The 26,082-nt window shown below is 37.4% G+C and overlaps 1 protein-coding gene across 2 annotated transcripts in view; it reads right to left on the bottom strand.

Moving 5' to 3' along the window:
- NCAM2 (neural cell adhesion molecule 2) overlaps positions 1-26,082 on the bottom strand; it is a 529,363-nt gene that overhangs the window by 97,677 nt on the left and 405,604 nt on the right. For both annotated transcript variants that reach the window (XM_019528766.1, XM_019528767.1), the window contains exon 12: positions 23,088-23,261. In XM_019528766.1, the coding sequence (XP_019384311.1) occupies positions 23,088-23,261 (174 nt within the window). The remainder of the gene's footprint in view (positions 1-23,087; positions 23,262-26,082) is intronic.

Here is a 26,082-nt window from a genome sequence, read left to right as displayed (position 1 = left end):
AGCCTGGAATGGGCTTCCCAGAGAGGTGGTGCTCTCACCTTCCCTGGAAATCTTCAAGAGGAGACGGGATAAGCACCTGGCTGGGGTGTTATGACCCCTGCCACCCCCAGTGCTCCTTTCTGCCCGTGGCAGGGGGTCGGACTCGATGATCTGTCTAGGTCCCTTCTGACTCATTGATTCTATGAAAATCTGAAACTGCAGAATTTTTCTCCACTAAACCAACAAGTTAAGCTGTACATGAACGACAACAAAAGGTCAGTATAATTCATGGCATGCATGTATCATTCCACTTAACAATAAGGCAGATGGTTTTTGTATGTAACAACTTCTAGGACATCTCCAGACGTTGCCTCCTATGAGTTAAAAGCCCACCAAGACAATTACCTTTCCATTAGTTTCACTGGGCTTTGGATCATGTTCACAGAGAACACTGTATTAGTTCCTAATCTTGAGGTGAAAGAGAGAAGGATTGTTGTAGAAATGTCTTCACTTGACAGAAAACAGTTGTATTATTATCCTTAACAACACATCTAGAAAAATATACTGTTTAGTGTTGTTGCTGCCCAGCTGTCCAGGTCCCCCCGCTTAGCAACAAACAATAAACTTGTACCATGAATTACATTTGTGCATCTTTCATTGCAAGTATTACAAGAATACTTGTTTTTTTTCAAATCCTAGTCTATTACTCTACCCCTTTGTGATGTTAAGTACCCTCTACCAATCTTCCCTCATCCAATCACTTGCATTCTATTAACTAATTAGAATGAGATTAACTGAAAGCATGAATGTCAACACTATATTAGAAACATTACCATCCATGTTATTTCATCATGCTTATTTTAGCCTCATAGGTAAGTATTTTGGCAGGAGGGACAACAGAAGAACTTTTCAATTATTTATATGTGAGGGTGCTTGAGGGATATAAAAAAAACTACACAAAGTTTGATATTATCCTCAAGGGAAGAAAGACTCAGGAACTAATCCAAATATTTCTACCAGAGTCCATTGCCATGTAAAACAAATCTTAGGGTTAGTGGTAACAAGGACTGCTGACAGAACTATTAAAATCAGCACCACAAAATATTGCTTCTTCTGTGTCTGGTTCTGAAGCAAGAAATACCATTGCTAAGGAAGTCTGGAGCTGCCAGATATAGCTAGAGCGAGTATATACACATTATTACAGCTCTGTCTCTACTCAAACACACACAATTATTAATATATCAACTACATTTTTTCACATTTCCACTTTTTCTTTAAACATTTTGCAAAATTGTAATCCAAAAAACATTTCAATATAGATACATCAAAATTTTTGTGATACAGTTTTCTCACTAAAAAGGACACACTGAATGCATAAATAAACATAATGTTTCTTCAGGAAAGGCAAAACGCTACTCACCAAGTCCCCTTACAGTGATTTCAATAATGAAATAAGAAATATAATCTAAACTTCAAATATATCATTAAATATATCTTCCATTATTTGAATAGTGTTATTTTCCAGATACAATATTCAAGGAGTTTATTCTTTTCTTATTTTTATTTCAAGGCAGTTTCCTTGGAAGGTGAAAATAATCCCATTGGGCACAAAAATTTAGCAGAGCAAAAAACTACTTGAAATTATATATAAATTTATGTGAGTAGATGTGTCACTGGCAAAAATTTAAATTACACATCAGTTCTGGGAAATGTAGCCTCTGGGAATGGAAAATGAGATTATTTATTCATTACAAAAATTCAGTGAAAGCTGATGCCACTAAAATTTAAAACTAATAATTATAATAATAATTATAATAATTCCTGGTCAAACTGTTGAGCATATCAGAATTGTTAACATATTTATACTCAAAAAACACCTGTAGAGTAGGGAAATACTACTGTTCCTATTTTACAGATGGGAAATGTAGACAAAACATTTGGCTCCAAGTCACACAAGCAGTCTCTAAGGGTGATGTTACACGTAATATTTAGACCATAATAAATCTATAGAGTGTCACATGGTGTTAAAGTTAGAACGTGCTGTGAGACATGTTAGAACATGTCTTAATGGTAACATTAAGGGTTACTAATATCCATGGAGCAGACTGAAGTTACCCTAATACAAGATCAGTAGTATTCCCACTGCTCTTTTTTTTTCTTTTGATAACTTGCAATGCCTTTGTTTAATACATTTTATATAATTCTCATTTTCTTAATCTATAACGATAGCATGGAATTGTCACTTTCTTCAAGATATAAAAGGTCAAGCAAGGAAGCTTCTTTCTTAATTAGCTGGCCTTGAAAGTCTTGGGAAATTGACCCAGGTCATTACTTTTTAAAGTCTGCACAAAAAGTCACAATTTAGGAATTGTCCATGCCAAGCCTCAGGAAGGTCTGCCTTAAAATATGCAAATTTACATCTATGTGCCCAAAGAATTGAAGAATTCTGGTAGATAAATCAATTCATGTTACAAAACCCGAAATCTCAGCTAGAAGTTTGTTTAAAATTCTGACATCACGCTATTTTGTTAAAACACTGCATACTAACAGAAAGGAACAGAACAACACAAAAGAAATCTCAGCATCTTCCTCCATTTTATATATTGGAATTATGTTTTATAATACAAGGCTTGTTTCATTTCTATGCTTTAAATGCAAATATGCTTTTGGGGTATGTTGAATTATTTATTACATTTGCTCAGTCTCTCAAACAGGGAAACAATTCTAATCCACTCAGCTACTCTGAAACCAGTAAAAGTTAACTCTAATTGCATGCATCTGTAAACTTATTTTGACTGGACTATTATCCGGTTGCTTAGATTTTTAAGAGTGTAACTCTCATTAACACTAATGGATTAATCATGTCTCAAGTATGAGGCTTCCTCTGATCCAGGAGCAGACTGGATAATTGGATTATGCCTCAGAGTTCTTTTCTTCATCCAGTATGTACCTTGCACCTACACTCTAAACTGGTGCAGCAAACACCCCTGTTCAAGCAGGTGCCCTCAGGATAGGCATGGCAAGACTCTACCCCTGTGCCTCTATGTTAGAGTGGGCAGGCACATAACAGTCTGCTGGACACTACTGCTATTTCTTTCCAGGCATGAACAACCAGCAAGTATAAATTAGGCCACACGGGTTGTCCTTTTCTCCCAAGCAGGTATGCAAAATAGACTGAAATCAGGTTGTGAAAGGAAGAATCACTTTTAACAGAGAACCTACACAAGGCATTTGCAGCACTACAGTCCTGTTCAAGATGTCAAAGTAGATGTATAATGTGTCATAAATGATGTAAAGACCTTGAGACGACCCTATGAAGAGGAATACAGAATGGTGGTTCTGAACTAACTGGTATGACTCAAATAGTGGAATGACCTTCAGGGAAGGTTAACCGTGAAATAAGTAGGGGTAACTCTGACGAATAAGCGGTTGCGGACCAAGGAGTGGCAGAATCACCAGAATGTGGTGAAGACAGCAGAAGCAATGCTTTCCCTCCTGAAAAGCCACATATATCCTTTGATGGTGCTGTGATATGGCAAATACAGGTCATTACCAGGGGATCTTGGTTTTCTCCGATAAAGAAAATCCCCAAATTTCAGATTTAATAAAACCCCCCAAATCCACATTTTTCCATGATTAAAATGCAACACCACTAATAGATAGACAGATGCTAGATAGATAGATAGATGTGTTTCATTTTAATCACGGAAAAATTTGGATTTTTTTTTTTAATCAGAGAAAACCAGGATCCCTGGTCTTCACTGTAATAAGCCTTCCCAGCCTGTGAGCATCAATCTATAAGTCCTCAATGGTGGAGTATATGAAAGAAGATGTTAAAATCTCAGTGGCTGTCAAGGTGGATGAAAGCTGCAGTGGAACAAGATCCCCAGTTGTCTTGGCCTCCTTGCCATTAGATTGTCCTGTTCTGTCAAGAGCCATGTGGAAGCTGATGTGCAGCAGCTTGTCCACAATTAAAGCAGTCACACACAGGTGGTTTCCATGAAAACAGCGTTTCCAGCACATTCCTTAATCTCTTTGTTGACCAGCTAATGATGATATAAGCAGGATTATCAGGTCTGGAAGCTCCTAGTCATGAATTGGCATGAAGTTGGCAGTTACAAGAAGATTGTCTAGAACTTGGATGAGACAGGAATGAGATTCAGCAGCTTTAACTGTGACTGAGCAGATCTCTTCAGGATCAGCTCTGCTCACCGCACATGGGGAGGGGGGCAGAAAGGTGCCCTAAACTTAGCCTAATACAGTATTCTGTATTTCTTCCTTACTGGATAACCACATCCAGTGGGATAGCCTTTACTATGGTTGAAAATACTAGTGAAGACCCACCATCATTTTTGAGACCTGGAACTTCGGGACCCTCATTGACAACTCTAACAGTGAATGCCCAGAGTGCTGCACTGCAATTGTAGCCTGAGAACTCAGGTGATAACATCTTTGTAGCTACACTGAGTGAGACCTTGCAAGCAGGAGATAGGCAACTCAAAAAACATGGAGGAAGCTATATCTCCTTCTGGAAAGGTAAACAGGAAGGAGAACACTGACTACAAGGAGTTGGTTTTACCATCAAGAATGAACTCATAAACTAACTCAGTGAGTTCCCCATTATATTTAATGAGCTCCTCATGACTTTCAGTCTTAAACTGGTACAGAGCCAATATGCCTATATCATAAGCCCATGTGTCCCAGCTCTTGATGCTGTCAATGAAACCAAGGAGGAATTGTATGCCAACCTTGAACAAGTCATTTCTGACATTTCAGACAAAGACAGACTTATTTTTTTTTAACAATTTCAATGCTAGAGCTGTAAGGGACTCAAGCCTCTGGAACAGAACCAGTGGCAAAGAGGGAGTAGGAAAGATCAACTCCAGTGGCTTCCTTCTTTTGACCAAATGTGCGGAACATGGACTCACCATCAGCAACACCTTGTTCCAGCAGAAAAACAGGCACAAGATATCATGGCAACACCACCAACCTAAATATTGGCACCTGAAAGACTATGTCATCTTTTGTGCCCAGGATTACAAAGATGTCCACCCAAGCTATGTTAGGAGCTGATGATTGCTGGACTGATCATCTACTCATCCACTCAGTTATGTCACTCAAACTGGCTCCCAAATTATGGGTACAGCAGAAGCAATGCCAACAGAAGATCAAGATTAATGTTGCAACCCTCAGGGACCCAAGCAAGTGAGACCTCTTTCACTAATGCCTGAACCAAAAACTGGTAAATCCCATTCAACATCAATGGAAGAAGGTCAGCAGCATGTGGGGCATCCTCAAGGCCATCATCATTTATATCTGTGAAGAGACATTTAGAATCTTTACCATGAAACATCAAGACTGGCTTGATAAGAAGCACCAGGAGATCCAAGTGTTGATTTATAGTAAGTACAAGGCCTTTTGTGCTTGGCAAAATGACACCAACTCATCTAACTTGTACAGATCTGAGACACAGACAATGTACAGAAGGCAGCTAAAATTGTTGGAGAAGTACCATCAACCCTGCCTACAGAAGATCCTCCAATTCCAGTGGGAAGACATATGTACCAGTTAGTGTCCTCCTGCAAGCAAACATCACAAGTACTGAGGTAATAATAATTCAACATCAACTTTGTTGGGTTGGCCATGCAACTCATATGTCCAACTCCAGAATCCCAAAGCAAGTTTTATTCTCCCAGCTCAGCCAATACATACACTCAACAAGAGGGCACAGAAAGTGCTTCAGACATGTCCTCAAGGTCAAGTTTAAAAAATTGAACACCAATGTTAACTAATGGGAGATTATTGCCCAAGACCACCCCAAATGGAGGGAGAGCCTGCTGCAGGGATCTCAATACTTTGAAACCTCATGACAACAACAGATGGAAAAGCAGGAGTGGCAGGAAAAGCATGGCATGGACAAAATAAAGCATCCAGCACCACCTACCCCACAGCGAAACATATGTCCAAGCTGCAGTAGAGTCTGTTGATGCTGGAAAGTCCTCATTAGCCATCTTTGGACACACAGATATAATGGAAGACAATCATTCTCAACTGTGAGGGATTGCCAAAGAAGGTATAACTCAGGAAAGAGATCTTCAAGTCATTGTAGACAGTTGTCTAAAAAGGTCAATTCAATGTGGTGACCAAAAAAGCCAATAAAATATTGGGCATTATTAAGGGAACTGGAAACAAAACAGAGAATATCATCAAGACACATTTGCCCATATTTTGAATACTGTGTGCAGTTCTGGTCTCTGCATCTCAAAAAGGATGGAGTAGATTAGAAAAGGTATAGAGAAGGGCAACCCAAATGATCAGGGGTATAGAGTAGTTACCGTACTAGGAGAGTCTAAAAATGCTAGGACTCTTTAGTTTGGAAAGGAGAAGGCTGAGGGGCAATATGATAAAGGTCTATAAAGCGTCAAGGATGGGGGACAAAGTTATCTGGGAACTGTTATTCACTCAGTCCCAGAATACTAGAACTAGGCTAGGAGGCACCCATTGAAACTAGTACAAGACAGTTTAAATCTAATAAGAGAAAGTACTTTTTATGCAACATATAGTTAAGTTGTGTAGTTCATTCACAGAGAGGGTCATGGAGGCAGATAGCACAGACACATTCAAAAAGAGACTAGACAAATTCATGGATACTGGAGCTATTAATAGCTGTGGAGCAGAATGTTTGGAGATGTTTCCTCAGGTATTTCTAAACCAATAATGGTGGATACTAGGGAGAGTAATGGATAGGTGATAGATCACTTGATGTATATCCAGTTCAATGTTGTGCCTCTAAAGCATCCACTCCTACTGCTGTGAGAGACAAGATACTGAGCTAGATGGACCATTCATCTGACTCTGTATGGCATTTGTTATGTTCATATGTTGTGAGGCCCCAGCCTGAACTGGTGGAGGTGTGGACAGTTAGATTACACTTCCATTTCTTAATACTTCTACTTAGGAAAAAGGGCAGAGAGCTGATAAGAAGCTGGTGCATTTACTGATGTTGGGACTGCAACAGAGGAACGCGTAATTATATCATTACTTCCATCTTTCCCCAACTGGGAAGTATTAGTAGTAGTGAGGAAACCTCAGAAATTCCATGTCACTGAATCATTTTAAAAAGCATTTGCTTACACAGTATACATCCTCCAGAAAATGTTTCACTATTTTTTATTACAAAATTTTGCAACAGCTTGTGTAGCATAAATATTCTGTATGTGTACTTTACTTTTTATAGAGATTGGAAATGTAAAATAGATGCAGATGAATACTGCTTTGAAAGGCAAAATCTGCAGCTAGACTATGCTTCCTATTTATCAGTTATTCAAAGCCAATATTATATTACACAACCCTTTTCTTAATGAGATTAAAACACAGGAACCAAATCAGCAAGTCGCTCAGATCAGATCAGCATACCACTGTGAATATATAAACAACAATAGCTTACTTCATAGTAATCACATACACCCTAAAAGAGGTCTAAATATGTACTAGCAAAGTATAGTAGGGAAAATATAAACTTGCAGTAGTGGTAATAATATCTATGCAGGGGAATTTATTTTAAATAATCATTTCTTTGCTTAAGCAGATTTGTTACATATTTCATTTGGGGGGAACCCCTTCTGTAAATGTTTCTAGATGTTTCCAATATACTTAATGCTTCTTTTAAAAAGGAGCATAGTATTAATCAGAGAAAATGGCACATTCTATCAAATGCAGTTGCAGACACAAAATTACAAACTACAGGAGTGCACACATTGTGAATACTTGTATCTTCATAACACTGGATTTGCTTGTATGTATGAAATGCATTACCTGAGCTGTCTTCACTTTCAAAGGTGAACAAAATGCCTTGAGAAATGATAAGTATACGCACTTCCTTCCACCTGAGAATTTAAATTCTGTATAAATGCCTTCTGATACATTTCATTTTGGCATTCCCTTTACTCATAGGTGTTCTATATAACTCAACCCACTGGCCTTCCAAATGCCTTACGTCATCTACATAATTTAGCTTAGGGCTTTTCTTTACAATCTAAACATAAAATCAACCTTTCCAGCCAGGTGTGCTGTGGACCAAGCAGATACGAGTCTGACAGGCTCCTGCTATTTTGCAACATTTTGTTCACTTTTAGTTCTTAGAATTGCTCAGAACCTTACAGAAATAATGGAATTACTTTAGATCCTTCTTTATGGTTTGGAACAACTTTAACTCCCTTCTGTTTTGGAGGCCATCAAAAAACTACAAAAATCAAGGAACCCTTTGGCATATAAGATGGAGGTTTCTGAGGCAAGAAGGGGCAGATAGAAGACTTAGTTTCTCTAATGTGGAGCTTAGCAGAGATATGTTAGGCATTAAAATTACAGTGAACAAGACTCAGGAATTTGTAATTAATGTCCAGGCTTTGTTGGACACCTTGGTGAACTGGCTAATGATATTAGATAAATATGAAGGTAATTCACATGTTCAAGTATATAAATTCCATGGGATGCACATGAGACAGAAGGAGTTGGAAGAAGACAATGAACAAATTGACCAAACCCTGTGGAGAGCCAGGATCCACAACAGCGACCCCCATTTTGATGAGACAAGCGAGGGAAGAAGTAGTAGAGCTTAAAGTTAAAGTTCCACAATTGATCAGTAATTTTAGAACATTTAAAATTAAAGTTTCCAATTTACCACAACCTCATTGGGAACGGTGATATACAAATCTAATAAATAAACAAATAAATAAATAAATAGAGACCAGTCTTCAGAAAGTGATAAGATGACTATCGAAGGGAAAGGGCACTAATGAATTGCATATCTCTGTTGATGACTTTTTTTTTCCTTCAGTGTGCTTTCATTGAATAAATAGGTCATTCAGATTCCCTCACTGATAAATAGTCAAACACTGGACGGCTTCACTTTGAAAATGCTTTGATACCAACTGTTAGATTTCAATACAACATAGTACATCTTATGATAATGTGTTTTTCATATACTGAGAGGTTGAGACCTCAGAGGGCATATCTATTTGAATTATAAGACACCTGTCAAGTAGTCTAAACCTTTTGGTTCAGCATACTAAGGCTAAGCCCAATGCTTTACCTAAAAGCTTGAATGGCACAAAAGAATTACTGCTTTTTTAATAGTGATATTCTGGAACAAAATATATATTTTAATAAAGTTAAATAGAAAATGAAGTAATATTATGTTAATGCACAGAACTATCCCATAAAGATTTGTACATTTTATGTATGCTTTCTCTGCCAGGTTCACGTAGCTCTAGAGTGGAAAGGCAGCAGCTATGTGGACTACTTTACGAGTTTAATTCTCCCATCACTTGCAAATGCACAATTACTATTTACTTAAATGGAATTTTCATACATCTGATAGGAGGATAAGCTCCAGGCACAGCACAACAGTGGGAACAATACGTTTTGGATAAAAGCAAATTCCTCCTTTTTTAAGACATGTCTAGGAAAGTTTAATAAATGTGTACCTTGAACAAATAGGACTTTGTTTTTAATAACTCATTTAACCAACTGTACTCACAAAAATACATTAAATTTAATGTACCAACTATGGAAGAATAGAAGTATGAATTGAACATACTGGGATTTGAACTTGAAGTTGCAGGGAATTCGTTTTTTTCAGACCTGAGTCCCAGTCACTCAAAAGAGATGGTATATTAAGTATGTTTTCAAGATAGGTAAAATTAGCTATAGCATTTGAAACTTGAGCAACAGTCTGTAAAAAAAAGTTATATTTAATGAATTGTTTAATTTACAGCATGACTGAAGTCTTTTTACTTTATATCTATATCTATCTATCTACTGATCGATTGATAGATATAGTTATATAATTATATATTCCTTAATACATTATTTTTAAGGTAAATGTGGCTGTCACCCTTTGAAACCATTTGTAGCCATCTGTTGACAACAAATCCCTTTTTTATGTAGTAGATAATAGAAACAAGTAGATAATAGAAACAAAGAACCATAAACTTGTAAGCTGGAAGAGACCTCAATACCTCAAATGTATTTGTGCATTTTATTTCTCTTATTTAAGTGTAACACTTTGTACTTACTCTTCTTGAATTTCATCTTGATTTCAGACTACTTCTACAGTTTATCAAGAATATTTTGAATTATGATCCTGTCTCCTTAGTGCTTGGAAACCCTCTGAAAATTGGTAGTTCCAGCACATTTTATATGTTTGTTCTTAATTCCATCATCCTTTTAGATAAAAAAAACAAACATATTAAACAGAACCAAAAATACAACAGAACACTGAAGAGCCACAGCTAAAATACCCTTCCAGTTTTACAACATATTTTTATAGCTTCTTGTGGGTATGATTTTTCAAACATGTGTGAAACCATCTTATGGTGATTTCATTTAGAGCACACTTGTATTTGCGTTTAAGAATGTTATGCAAGACAGTGTAAAAGGATCTAGTAAAGTTAAAATAGATTTAATGTACTCCTCCTTGCCACACACACACACACACACACACACACACACACACACACACGAGATAGTTACTCTGTCACAGAAGGAAACTGGCTGTATGACACAATTTATCTTGAGAAATCAATGTTGGTTGGTTGTTGTTTTTTTAAATCATATCATCATCCTTGGAATGCTTGTAAATCAGACTGGAGTGTTAAACTCACTCCAGGCCTGGATTGGATATGAAATTCAGGATCTGGGGGATATGTTTGGGCAGCAGTGGGGGTCTGGGCTGGGCTGTCTGAATGAGGTTCCAAGTCACCACACACCTTCAGTTTTACACTGCTGAACACCCCTGACACTACCAATTGACCAGAGTTACACACTCCTAGACAGGACAATGGAGCTAGGGGTGTATGATGCCAGGAACCAAAGGCATGCATTTCTGGTAGCACATTGGGGAAGATGCAATGGTTCTCTGGGTTGGATCTGGCTCATAAGCTATGTGTTTGACACCTTGTTGTAAACTGATTATTTAAAAATTTCTTCCAGAATCTTTCCAGGGTTCAGTAGTCAGGCTGACTGGTTATAATTTCCTGGGTTCTCTCTTTCAAAAAAAAGAACTGCACTTGCCCTTCTCCAGTCTACTGCTATGTATTCCACATCTGCCACAAGTTTACAAAGATAAACACTAATGATTACATGAGATTAAACAGTTTAAAATAAATTAAAGATTTAATTCCTCTCTTCTTTTTACACTCTAGTAGACTGCATTGCAAACAATATCCACAAATTACTTTAGATATAAGAATTGTTGTTGTTCATATATATTTTATATTTTATCACAAACAACTACTTGAACTTTTACTAAAACTTAAGATGCATGTCGTTTTTGTACTTGTGAACTTGAAGAATTATGATAATGAATAATCAGCTGGCATCTCAAAGAACAAAATCCTTTGAATAAAATACCAATTTGGTACAGACATGACCTTTTCCTTAAGAAAACAAACTCTCACATATTTAATTTATTTACGGTACATACTGACACAAGAAAAAAACAAAGGTGTTCTGTCTACAAATGAAGATCTGTATACAGCTGTGTTCTGAGAAACATTTTTAAGTATCTGCATATGCATTAAATAAAGTATATGCTCACAAACTGAAGGTGTTATTAACATGAACCTCTGATGGTGCTAAATCAATGAAAGAGTGACAACAGCTAATTTCCAATCCAGCCACGCATGAGAGGTATACTTTCCACTTTCCTTGAGGTTCTGAGAAATAAAAACACAATTGCTTGTTCTGTTCAAATGGCAGTCAATATCTGTCTCCTCAACTTTCTACGCTCATAACCATTAAGAATAAAAGGCATATTCAATGAATATAATTGCCTTGTTTTTCTTTAATCACATTAAAGAAACCCGCTTAATGTGCCTATATACATGCTCTGATGCGTACTAATTAGAACATGTTGAAGCAGAATCAATTAACTGAGTCTGCTCCATTCTAATTATAATGTTCTAGCATTGCCACAGAGTCATATATATAAACTCCTGTGCGTTTAAACATGGTCACTGAGGTGCTTTAACTAAAGCGCATCAGATTATTTAAAGCATCCTGCAGCCATTTTCTTAAACTGCAGGGGCTTAATACATGTGATGCTGCAGCATTTTAATTAGAACAGCTCCCTGGGAACTGCTTTAATTAAAATGCCCCCTTAATCTTGAGCACTTGTATAGGGACCCTTAAAGTCCCCTGAAGCATGGCAAGGAACCCCATCACTGTCACTAAAATGGTAGAATCATCTCCTTGAATTGACTTCAGAGTGCCAATTATATATATCTAAGCCTAACATTCCTAATACTAAAGACCAGAGGTATAACTAGGAACTTTGGTGCCCTGGGTGAGTGAGTGGCAGATGCCAAGCACTCACCCTCCTCACACGGGGGCTGCTGCTGAAGCATGAGTTCCCTGCACATGTTGCAGGTGGCTGTGGCCGAAGCCCCCTGGGTGCTTTTGTATCCCTTGCAAATTGGTTTCTGAGGCCTGCTAAGGACTTCAAGTAACATTTGATATTGAAAATAGAAATATTTTAAAACATCACTATTCCCTCTCCAATGGTTTACGTTGGATTATTAGGGAAGCACCAGGACATTGGCCAATTTTCACTGCTGTATACACTGTGCTTGGTAGAGTCATTTGAAGTTCCTGGCAAGGTGATGTGAAATGCTATGAAATAAGGGGCCTGGTTCACCTTCATTTTCTACTTTTTCTAGTCACTTGTATCAAAGGGGAAAGGCCTATAAAACTCTACCATTCAGCTTTATATCCCCTTTGCACAACTGTAAATGGCTACGTAAGTAGAAAAAAAATACATAAAATTAGATCCTGGACTTTTTTTTTACTTTACTGTCTTACGACGAGTAAATGTGAGATACATAGATTACTTGACTTACCAAACTTTGGTTTAATTGATCAAAGAAAAACAAAATTTTTATCAAGTGAAGAATACTTACTTTTTAAAAATCTCCAGTTGGTTCAGGGGCTTCCTTTTAAATAAAAATCGATACAGTGTTTAGCACAATGGGGCCCAATTTCTGATTGGGGTCCTTAGGTACTATTCTACTACTAAGACTAATAACGAGAGTAACAAAAAGTGGATTCTATGAATTATACTCTATGTATAAATTGATTCCAAATGACTGACTCTAAAGTGGAAGTATTCTTTTGCAGAAAGTAGATGGAGACTTTATTGCACTGCAGATCAAGAGAAAAACACCCCATGGCTAAAGAGTACAGTGGCTAATATATCTAAAAGAACAAGATAATTTACTACATTAGGTTTTCTAATTCAGATTACATTTCAAGTAGTACTTATTGTGAAGCCTGAACCAGAGGCCAGGTATAAACATTACACTTTTATTGGTGTAAAACTGTAAATTGGTCTATATCCAAAACAGAAGAGCAGTTTGGCACACACAGACTGGTTTAAAAATGGCAGAACATGGTCTAAGATTTTCACCCCCTAGCACAAAGGTGTGTTCTGTTCATGACCAATCTAAATTATGCCACTTAAAGAAAACCATGCAACTTAAATCGATTCTGCCTCAGGCTTTTTGAATGTCTGTAACTAGCCAGAGACTAGAGTCAATAAGCAACTCCCTTTATGTTCCTGTGGTTTCCATTAAAATATATTGATATTAAGTTAAAAATATTGTCTGTATTATTTATTTGTTTTATGGTAGCATCTAGAAACCTCAACCAAGATCAAGCCCACATTTGGACAGGCACACAGATGTAATTCCTACCCAAAAGAGCTTCAGTCTAAATACAGTAATGATTAAATATAGATTGTGCCACAATTGTGCTAGGAATTATTTGTTTTTTTCATTTTCTTCCTGACTGTTTTGTTGTCACTTAAAATAGTTACCACTATGTTTGGATCTATCTGGGAAGAAAGGGTCAGAACCACTGTCTTGCAAAATATGCTTAGCACTTTAGAAAAAAAAAGGGGGTTCCCCCCCTCCTATAATTCAACACTAGAGAATTTCTTTTAAGAAAGGTAGATTTACAAATAGCATTTGCACCTTGGCTCTTATTTGGGGAGCTGGGGGAATTGAAAGACTCCTTTCTGTAACTGGACAGCAACATTTCTTTTCTGGATAGCAAAATTTCAACACGCTATTTCATCTCCACCATTAATTTAGAGTTTACTTGCTTCGCTCTTACAAATTACCCTGGTTTACAAATGAACTTTAACAAATGAAGCTGTAGTGAAAAGGAGAGCAGTGCTGCTGACATTCTCATGCTGGGGCTTATACATTGTAGCAGACTTTTAAGATTTTTATGCTTTACTTCTGTGAGAAGCAAGGACAGTTACTTTTCTCTCACAGTATCTGAAAATAACTTCAATTCTCAGGCAATAGTTTGTCTGGTACATAGTATAGTAGTATACAGTCTTGGCTGGGTAGCTGGTCTGAAAGTTGCTCCCATTGTGAAGAAATGGTTTGTTATTTTACTGGCAAGACTTACCAGATTAAAGGTAGACTACCTTATTCCACTCTGGTACAGTGGGAACTTCAGGAAACAGTTTGTTTTCTTCTCCACTAGTGTTTCAGACAGAGAAACAGGGAGCAGTGGGAGAAAAAAAATCTCTCTCACAGTCTTTACATTTTATTCATGCCACTGCTGGCATGTGAAAGCCAATGGGGAAGACCCTGAGTGTCCAACACGTGGAGCCCATCAAAAAGGGCAGGCTGTTGCTTTTGTTGAAGGCAGCAAACATGCATCCTTTACTTGATGCTGACAATGTCACTTACCAAGTAGGTACTCACACCTTCCCTTTCTGGGTATAACTGTGTAGAAGGCTAGGGCAAACAACACTCACAGTACCTCCATGCTTTTGACCTGCCTAATCCTTATAAATTTGGATAGATACATGGCTATTAAACAGATAGTACATTGGTTGCTTATCTTATCTTTCCTGGTGATAGCTGATGATCTGAGTGGCATCTGTGGCCAGCGTATTTATGAGGGGCATCTCATGGCAGATGTCCATGTTGGTATTTCTAGATCTATCAGCTGCCTTCAATACCAGTGAACATAACAGATTGATGACTCTTCTGTGAATCTATTATTTTCTTTCAAACATCTCACTGGGTCATTATGGACAATTGTACCTCTTCCAAAAGAGCTCTCAAGAATGAGGTTCTAAAATCTTCCATACTATCTTCCTTCCTGTTCAACATACAGATGGAACTCCTAAGAGGGTTACTCAAGAGCCCAATATATAACTGCATCTCCCTTTCATTCAATCTAGAAAATATGGTTCAGTGCCTAACTTGGGGGCATGGATGGATGACAGAGTCTGGATTGAGCTTCAGCCAGCACAAGGCATAGGTGATGATGACAAATTGAAGAAAGCAGCTGTTTCTTTTGATTAAGAAAGCACATCTGTCATTAGTTTATAATTCAGTGATTTTTTTTAAAGACCCAGCTGCTGTTAGACTCTGACAATCACGTTGAAACTATTTTGAGACTGAAATAGTGGTAAAGTATAATAGCTCAATTACTGAGTGTGGTATGTGATGCCTGTGTTCTGTGATCTCTGCTGGGTTCCCAGTGTTCTCTTCGTGGAATATAAGGTGTTGATTGTGACGTATATAGTCCTTTGCAAGTATTATGCCCTTCTCTATGAAAGACAGCAAACATGGGCAGTACTTGGTAAATGAAAAAAACAAAGGCAGAACAGGTCCCAGTGGGTTTTACTTCTACAGTGTAATAGTTCTATGGCTAGATAAAGCAAGTGCCTGAGGACTAAGATTTTCCAATGCTAGTAGCTAAAGTAATGCTATTAAGTCCATGCTTATGTACTTACATTTCAACAGTACTGAGCAACCAGGACTTCCAGTGGTATGGAGCAGTTATAATACAGCCATGTTAATGGTACCTGCCCTGGCTGTAGTAGTCCCAGGTGTAATATGTAAAATACCCAGCCCAGAGATGCCCCTCATATCAAATAATACACCCCCAATTAGTATCACTGGACACATCTACAATACTCCTACAGTGCCGTTGTTACTGCACTGTCATTTAGTACTTTCTTTCTGAGGTAGTTACTCTGCTGTGCTGGTGGTTTAGAATTATTTTTTAGTCCCTATGTTGCCAAAGTGTTACATTATACCAAGGGAGAGTGTCGCTAGAGTGACACAGTGTCATGTTTAAACTCGCCCACTGTCTACAAAGGCAATGAATGGATTATAGCTGCCACTATTGTTCCCTATCCCAGTAAGAGAGACAAGGCAAATGCTTATTGCTTAAGGTAACTAATGCATTGTTCATCTTTAAAGTCTGTTTCTCATCAAAGAGTTCTGACTAATAATTATTTGACAATGGCTACTTTAAAAGCTAGCCAAGCATGAGAGAGGTGCTTGTACACAGTGTAAAACTGTTTTACACAGCAGAAACTATAAAAAACACACAGCAGTGGTAGTATATACTCTGATTTTGGTTTTCTTGTCAAGCATCCACAGTGTCACAATGTTAAATAAAAAACTTCTGCATGTAGGGACAAAGTATGTTTTCTCTACTGAGGAGCACTCAGATAAGTAAGTCTGAAGCCTTACAAGAAAACTGGTTCTGAATTATTCACACATAATTCTCTCTCTCTCACACATGCCTAAAATTATTAAGTTACATTATGTTCATTCAACAAACTCAAATTGAAAGAGGTGTCTCAACTTTTATGAGTTTCCCAATAGAATGAAAAAAGTGAAGTAAAAAGGCTTTAGAGGCTGAGAAAAAGTAGTTTTGAAAAAAAAAGCATTAAGCAATTGAAAATAATGGTTTAAATGGAAGTGTTCTCTCAACCTTACCTGCCATAGCTCTGTAAACAGGATAAAAACTAACACAGGTAAGTGTAAAAAGACTTTTAGAAAATGTGTGGTAACAGACTGCACATAAGAGTAGTCTTTACTTAAAACCTAAGTCTTTACACTGGCTCTCACTATAGTTGGTATAGAAGACAAAAGGTTTTTGGTAACCCTCGCATGGTTGGATTCTTCTCCCTCCTAGAGCAGGTGAGTATGGTTTTTTTGGTTTGCTTGTTTCTGGTAGCACTTCAATGGTTTTGTTTGTTTGTGCCTATGGTATTTTACCGTAAAAAACAACAGGTTTTCAAGTACATTATCCTCTACATCAATTTACAAAAAAGATGTCAGTCTGTATAGTACAAGCTGAAAAAGCTGCGCATATGGTTGGGTTCCCCCCTTGTGTCTAAGAAGCAGTGATATATGAAATGTTACAGTAGTATAAACATTTCAAAATAGATTTAAAAGTTCACAGTGTATTTATTTTTTACCCAAAAAATCCTTATTGAAAGTCTTGATTTGCTGTGGAAAAAAACGCTGATTTAATTTATTATACTATATTAATTATGGTCCCTGATGAATTTTTAATGCTACACTTACCATTCTTCTTAATAAGGAAAGCATTTTTGTTTTTCACCTACTTATAAACTACAAAATGTATTTGAGATTCAAAGGTAATGCTTCAGGACTTACATGGAGGTGTTCCAAGGTTTTGCTCTTTGGTAGAGTGATCTACCTAGTATTTTCTATCTCTAACATATGCAGGCCACATGCCATTTTTTCACTGTGACATCTCAGAGTTGAAGTGTGGGGCAAACTCTCACAAGGGAATGGAGAGAGATGTGGGGGTAAAACACCAGGGGGAAGTGTACATTGGAAAGGAGAGAAAAGAACAATACAGGGAAAAGTGATAAAAATCTATGGAGAAAAGGAGAAATACAAATATTGACACCAACGGGAGCCACAAACAACAGGAAGAGGAGATAGTTTTGCAGTTCATTCAGAGAAAACTACAGTGGAGTTGAGGTCAAGGAGACTGAGCTATGCCCATTCTGATTCAAGGTATTTTGGAAACTAGTCACAAAAAGCATTGATCACAGAAGCCCATTGAGTATTTGTACTTCCCAGGATATTCTCCAGCTTCACAGTTAACTAATGTGAAATTAAAACAGATTGTACAGGAGCAATGAATAAAATAACAAATCCTAAATTAAAATATATAAATCAAAGTGCAATATTAAGAGAGTATTTCAAAATCAAACTGAGTGAATGTTGGCAGGAAAATAACTCCAGTCAGTACTGATACCACCCCCACCAAAAAAAAACCACAATAATGTTTTGACTGTTCTTGTTATGTAATAATTTCTGTATACCCTTTGATTAAGAGAAACCAAAAAATTCAAACTAAGTTATCAAGAGAAATGGAAAACTATCATGATACATGGCTAAAAGCTACATTTTTTTCCTCTTCCTTGCATCCTTACTTTGAATTGAACAATCTAGTTATTAATAATATAAGAACGTAAGAACTGCCATTTACTGGGTTGGATCATAGGTCCATCACCATGCCCAGTATTCTGCATCACACAGGGCATGTCTACATGTGCACTTTACTGTGTAGTAGACTATTATAATGTTCATTAAAGTGTCACGTAAAAAACTGACATTACGCTAATGTGCAGTAAAATAGGTTACTGTATATTAAGCATCACTAAAAAAGCATGCAAATGTCCTACTGCATATTAGCACAGCCTAATGCCCACATTGGAGGTACTAAATGTAATGCACATTAGAAAAGACTTATTAAAGCATGTGTAGATGTGCCTACAGTGCCAGACAGCGGATGCTGAAAGGAAGACTGAACTGGGTATAACCAGGGTTTCTTTTTCACTGTTCCTCTCTCACCTGCAGCCTCCAGGATTTAAGGTTTAGGAATGTCTGATTCAGAGGCTGTATCCCTAATTCCCATGCTCAATAGCTACTGAAGCACCTTTTCTCCAAGAATTTGTCCTGTTCCCTTTTGAATCTAGCTAAACTGTCAGTTTCCACAACATCTGGTGTCAATGAGTTCCACACTTTAATTACACACCGGGAATATCTAAACATGCACTGAAGCAGACCTGAATTTAATGTGCATTAGCTTAATGCACATTAAGCAGGTTTAGGCAGGCGTCTACATGTACAGGCATTAAAGGAAATTAATGCTGTTTGTGTGGAATGACTTGTGACTCCAGTTAGTCCCAAGTTAGTGCGCACACACACACACACACACACACACACACACACACACACACAGAGTGTTAATGCACTTTAATACATCCAGACATTTGCTAATGCACTTTAACTATTTGTACCTAATTTGATGCCTGCATTTACTGTTGCATTATAGCAGACTTTAAAACTTCTTATGCTTTATTTCTGTGAGAGGCAAGGACATTTTCTCTGTCACAGTATCTGAAAAGAACTTCTACAGATTTCTCTCAAGCAGTAGTTTGTACACAGTATAGTAGTATACAGTCATGGCTGTTCTGAAAGTTGATCCCATTATGAAAAAAATGATTTGATGTTTGGCAAAACTTTTGATATTGGTAAGACTTATCAGATTAAAGGTGGACTATCTCATTTCACTCTGGTAACTCTGGTTCCACCAGCTTACTGACACCCTTAAAGAACTCCAGTAGGTTGGTAAGTCACAGTCTCCCTTTGACAAACGCATGTTAATTCCTCCCCAACAAGTCATATTCATCCATATGCTGAACAATTTTTTTTTTTAATTATTCTTTCTGACAGCTTTCCAGAAACACAAGTTAGGTTCACTGGCCTGTAGTTCCATCTAGAGACTATACCATATTAAAATATGGTAGTCACACTGGCAAAACTCCAGTCCTCTGGTACCAAGGCTGTTTTAAATGACAGGTTGCATTTTCAAACTGAACTCCTTCAGAACCCTAGGATGAATGCCATCAGGTCCTGGTGATTTGCTACTGTTTAGTTTATTAATTTCCTCCACAACCTCATCTACTGAAACCTCAATTTGGCTCAGGAGTAGTTCTGGTAACAAAATTTCCCCTCATATCTTCCACAGTGCAGACAGATGCAAAAAACACATTTAGTTTCTCAGCAATAGCCATGTCATCCTTTAGCACCCCTTTACACTCTGATCACCCAAAAGTCCAAATGACTCCCTGGCAGGTCTTTAGCTTCTAATATATTTAAAGAAATTGTTATTGTTACCTTTTGTGTCTTTAGCAAGTTTCTCCTCAAATTCTCTTATCTTGTCTTATTACAGATTCATATTGGCCTTGCCAGTGGTTATGCTCTTTTTAATTTTGTACATTAGAATCTGACTTCCATTTTTTTGAAAGAAGGCCTTTTTCTGCTTATTGCCTCTCCAATTCAGCCATTAAGCCATGCTGGTTTTTTTTTAATCTGCTTTCTTGTATTTATTTTTATTTGCAGTATGCATTTGCTTTGTGCCTCCAATCTAGTGCTAGTGTTCTTAAGCAATTTCCATGCTACCTGCAAGTTCTTCATTTCTTTAGGGCCCCCATTTAACTTCTAGCTTCCTCATTTTGGTATAGTCTCCCTTTTTTAAGTTCAAGGCTACTGTGGTAGATTTTATTGTCTCCCAGTTGTATTGTGGTCACTACTGCTGAATGGCTCAATAACACTTATCCTGTGCACTACTTATGACTAGGTCAGGAATGGCTTTTCCTCTTGTAGGTTCCAGGACTAACTACTTCAGGGACAGTCTTTTATAACATTAAGAAATTTGGTCTCTGTAATCCAGCCTGATCTTAGATTGACAACGTCTGTTTGTTAGTAGTTGAAGTTGCCTGTTTTTACTGCATTTTCTATTGTCACAGCCTTTCTCAATTCCCTTAGCATTTCAAGCTTGCTGTTTCCATCCTGGTCTGGGGGTCGATAATATATCCCCAGACGTACTTTTTCCATTGAAACCCAGGGTTTCTATCCACAAAGAGTCTATGGTACCTCTCTTATTGGTTTAAAAATCTACTGTATTTGATTCAATGCAGTTTTTCGTGTAGAGCGCCACCCCTCCACCAGTGATACTATCGACTGCCAAAAGTCTTCCTCCTATTTCTTCTTCTCCGCTAAAGCTTAGGAAGTAAATACACATTTTAAGGACAGGAACTTAAAATATGTTATTATACTACCATACATGGTGACAAAAGAAACACATATATCCATGTGCACTGCATGCCGTAGTTTAGTTCTGATACACTATGCCATTTATAATTTTCTAAAACTCCTTGATCAACAATCCTGAAGATGATGAAAATCTCACAAAATGTTTTTATTTTGCAATTTTAAACATACCACCTCCCTATTTTATGGTATTTCCACCTGTAGTCAAAATTATGAAGCGTAGTCTTCCAAATTTATAATCAGAGAAATATATAATTTTCTTTGAAAAAAGGCATAATATAACATTTCAACCCTACTTTCATAAAAAAATTAAAACAGTTTCACATTTTACCCCTTTCATACCTTTCACACTTCTACAAATTCTTTTCCAGTGCACTGGGCTTTCTGAGGGATGTTCTGTCAGAAAACCTGTAACCAGCTCTACACTTTGTTTTAAATTGTTAAAAGGTCAAGTTTTGATCCTTAGTTTGGCAAAGTTTTGAGTTTAATTTAAAACTTACCATCTTTAAAACTTGAATTTTTCTTGCCCCCAAAAGTGAGAATGTATTGCAATGCATCATAGTATATTAATGATTTGGCAGCATTTTGAAACATTAAATGGCCAAAGGATTTTCAAAAAATTTGGAGGGGGAGGAAGCAGCACCAAAAAGTGGAAGTTTTATGATGTGTTAATTTGGGGTAATCAGAAGCTTTAATTGACAGTTATGCCATCTTAATTAGGACATTTCTGACAATAAGCATAATTCACCAAATAATTTTAAAATAAACAAATGAGCCATTGTATTATGTCATAATTATAGTTCTGCTAAAATATTGAAGGTAAAGAGATTATCTAGAACATAATTCTTCAATCTGTGTGTGTGTGTGTGTGTGTGTGTGTGTGTGTGTGTATGAGAGAGAGAGAGATTTAGAGTGTGGGAAGTTTTACTATACGGTAAATTTGGAGCACATGCATGATACACAAACTTATTTCATAGTAAATCACTCAAATATAGGGTAAATTTAGTCCTGGAAAAGTGTGTAATAACTTTACTACTCCCCTAGTCTTTTTCATTCTGAGGGAGCCATTTACTCTGCAAACCACTCTCACTATTTTATGGCTGGACAGGCACTGAAAAAGGATCTGTTGTAGGCAGTCAGCTTGAGAGAGCTAATCCTGCTTTCAGCTTTTATTACAAAGTAAATTTACTACAAAGTATAATTTAAAGTACATTTACTCTCAAACAATCATACTATATGTCTGCACCCACATTTATGTATTGGCCAAATTTGTGATCTGGCAACCTGTAGATAGCTGGAAACTAGTCAACCTCCTCACATCATTGCAGGGATGCTCTAACCCAGGAGTTTTCAACCTTTTTGGGTCAGTGTACCCCCAGCAGATGGTAGATTCCTCTGGTGGCCAGATGGATGGGGAGAGTGGAAGGGGGGAGCCCACAGCCGATCGGTGAGCACGCTACCAAGTACCCCCTGAGGCCATTCCAAGTACCCCCTGGGGTACATGTACCCCTGGTTGAAAACCCCTGCTCTAACCTATAGTACCTGCTAACAACACCTAATGATATGTATGTCTGTTAGGGACTACTGGACTCTAACAGCACTCTGACACCCATGCCAGTAGATTCCTCTGCTGCTTATGGAGTTTTATAGATATTTTATGCCTTTAAAGTAATGCAGAAGGTTGACTAAGATTTGATTCCATCTGCCTAGCATCTTGACCATGTATATTTCATAAAAAAGATATTTACTGTAGCATTAATCAATCATTTATTATATAAGATTCTATAATTATGTTTTGAAACATATGTAATGAAGACTAATGGGAATGTAAAATTTTACCAAGTAGTTCAAACTCAATAATTAATCATCAGATTTAAAAATGGCATGCTGTAGTCCTTTTATTATTTCTCAATTAAATGCATATTTAATACATATTTTAATATTCAAAACTAGAGAATCATGTCAATTTGCTTTTACAAGATTATAAGGACTCAAAAGCACATACTGTCTGAAGATATGGTCCCTGGTGTTGTAATGATGGGTCATACTAACAAAGACTTAACTCATATTGATATTCTTTTAACAAAACATTATTAAAAATATCTAGTTCTCTTATTGCAGACTCACTTTGAACTCCATGGGAGCGCACTATTTTCCAGGTCTCTGAAGTCATTTCTTTTACATCTACTTGATAATGATGAATGGGGACACCTCCATGTGAGTCTGGCTTATTGAAAGACACCTTGGCAGTAGTCTGTGACAACTCTAGAATTTTCACTCCATAGGGACTGGATGGCACATCTAGAAAAAAACAAACAAACTTCAGTTTTATGAGCACTAGTTATTAAATAATCCACAGCTAGTATTTGGAAATCTCTCTCAAATCACCTACATGTTCAAGAAAAAAATAGGCTATAAAATATTTCATGCAGATGATTTCAGGACACTTCTTTTTTTATTTGAGTTTATAGTAAGTCCCATAATATGAAACCAGAAGGAAAAGAAACACATTTTCATATATAGGCAATTAAACAATACTCAAATTGTGTTAAGAGCATAATTCCATTACATCAACTACAGATATAAGAAACAGTTGTCTCACTAGGTAATTCGGATTTGAAAGTCTCCAAAATTAAATTTAAGAGTCTACAGGCATCCAAGTTTTGACAGAAAATTTGGCAAAAATTTGCCTAGAGCTCTACTGAATATGCCCAGAACTGCCATCACTTTAATAGGGCTGACTGCCTTACTACCCAGCTCACATGTAAGTCACTCTGGAATAGAGAAACCAGTCATCTCCACATAAAAGTCCCCTGAGAGGTCCAGTAAGTAAGCATACTTCTTGCATGTCTGCCTTATATATATATATATGTGCAGGACACACTGACTGCAGTAAGTATAGCAGGGAATAGAGAGTCATGGGTTTTATTAAAAAATATGACCAGACAAGGAAGAAAAAGTGGTCACCAGTAGTCAGAACACTTGCACTGGAAACAACTGAGGAGACACAATCTGACAGGATTCAAACTATCAAGCAATAGTGGGACAGGTCTAATATAAAAAATGAGAATGGTGCATTCCAGAACACTTGCAGGGGGAAACCCTGAGAGAAGTGGATGCAGATCTGCTCAGGAAGGAGAGATTACCATTGCTAAGTGAAATAAACACTGGTCTATTCCATTTAATGGTCAGTAGTGCACCCCATTCCTCCCTCTTTTACCACCACTTCATTGTCCTTGCTGCTTCAGGAATCAGGGGAGCTCCAGAGTCACTCCTGCTCTATTCCTAACAGGGCTTCATGGAGTGGCTCTACAGAGAGCCAGATTTGGCTGGGGACAGTGGCAGCGGACAAGTTCTTTCTCCCTGCCTATCTCCTCTAGGTGCTCCTCCAGCAAGGACAGGGTAACCCATTCACCATGGGCACCACGATTGTTGTCACTGGCCAGATCTGGCTTTTCATGCAGCCACTTCCTGTAGCTCCAGTCTGAGTGGGACATAAACCTCTGGAAGAGCGGCAGGCGGATGTCCCTGCACCCAGAGGCATGAGTAAAGAGGGTGATGGGGGAATGGAAGGGCAGGAGAGAGGAGATGCTGCCAAGAACCAAAGGGAAGGGAGGGGCTGCTGAAAGGGGCGGGGTCAGGATTCTTATGTGCTTTGGGGACTGAAAAGTCCTGGCAGTTGTTCCTGTGGCATAGTCTGCCTTATATATATATATGTGCACAGGATATATTATGATACACATGGCACATTGAAGAAAACATCCCAGGCATAGACAGGAATGTCCTACATCTTTTCCTCCTGGACAGCTGAATGCAATTGTTTTGAGATGTATATCATGCTCGGTTCCTTTTCAGTGCTGAACAAATACATTCTTGGTAAAAACTAGTAAAATATTGTCCAGAATAAATGACAACATGCCAAAATGTTTAAAAGGAACCTACTTATGAAAGTGTGAAACCCACTTGAACAGTTACACATAATAGTATATTAAATGCACATCCTGTAAAGAAAGCCACTCACAATTTAGAAACTTATCAGCATGACAAAGCAAATTTTACGCAGTTTTATATATGCATACAGTGAGTCATGTGATATATATAGGACAAAAAACAAATGTCACTAGCCACAATTAAGAACAGCTGCTTTATTTTCCCTTGAATAAAATAATTTAAGTTATCTACTATTTCTTTCACATTGTATAAATATATTCCTTTTCTGCAATGGAAAGCAAAGAGACCGAACATCAGTACACTGAGTCTAGTATGAACTCCAGTACAATCTTGGAGTTATGCAAAGAATATTAATTAGATCCTATAACGGGCTGATTATTATATCCTGGATCCAGATAAACTTTAAGCATGTACTTAACTTTAAACATCTAAGTTCTTCAGTAGGACTACTCACTTGGGATCTGACCCTGAAATGCTAAAACCAAAGGAAGTTTTGTCATAGGGTACATAGTTGGGGGAGGGAGGCAAATCTTAGACCAGGTTTTGCCAGTCTGTGGGTGCAGAATTTCTGTTGTGTTATGGGTATAGACCAGTTTCTGATCACTTACACTGGTAAAAGTGTGATGTTTGTATCTGGGCCAAAAGAGAAAGCTCATGAAATAAGCCAAACACACCAACATTTTGACAGAATTTAGCATACAGTTTATTGGGCCTTTATGAAAGAATAAGATGAGAAATCAGGTTCAGAAATGTGAATAATGACTTCTTTATTTTTTCTTTTATTTATTGTTTAGTTATTATTTTCCTAGTTTGACTTCAGTGACATTAAATAAAAGTGACTCCTAACTTCCACCATTATAAATGAAAGAAGAGTATTGACTGTGAAATTATAACTGGTAAAACTTATAAAGTACATTTTGTGTTTGGATAACCAAGAGCTACAGATAAATCAGTTATAGTCGAGCTTAACTACAGTTAAATGTAATTTACTTAAGGGTAAATTAAATGTTACACTTAAACTATGCTAACGGCACTTAAAATGTGAGCATCTACACATGAAAGCTCGTTAACTCATGCTAGGAGTTATGCCAGTTCAGGTAAGGGCTAACTCTGGGCTGTGTTATCCAGATTGTGTTAGGACAGGGGCGGGGAATTATTTTGGGTGGAGGGC

Source organism: Crocodylus porosus, unplaced genomic scaffold (assembly GCF_001723895.1).
Source record: "Crocodylus porosus isolate Cpor-Errol unplaced genomic scaffold, CroPor_comp1, whole genome shotgun sequence".
NCBI lineage: Eukaryota > Metazoa > Chordata > Crocodylia > Crocodylidae > Crocodylus > Crocodylus porosus.
Note: the sequence above shows the minus strand (reverse complement) of the source record. Positions and strands in the feature narration are given on the sequence as shown.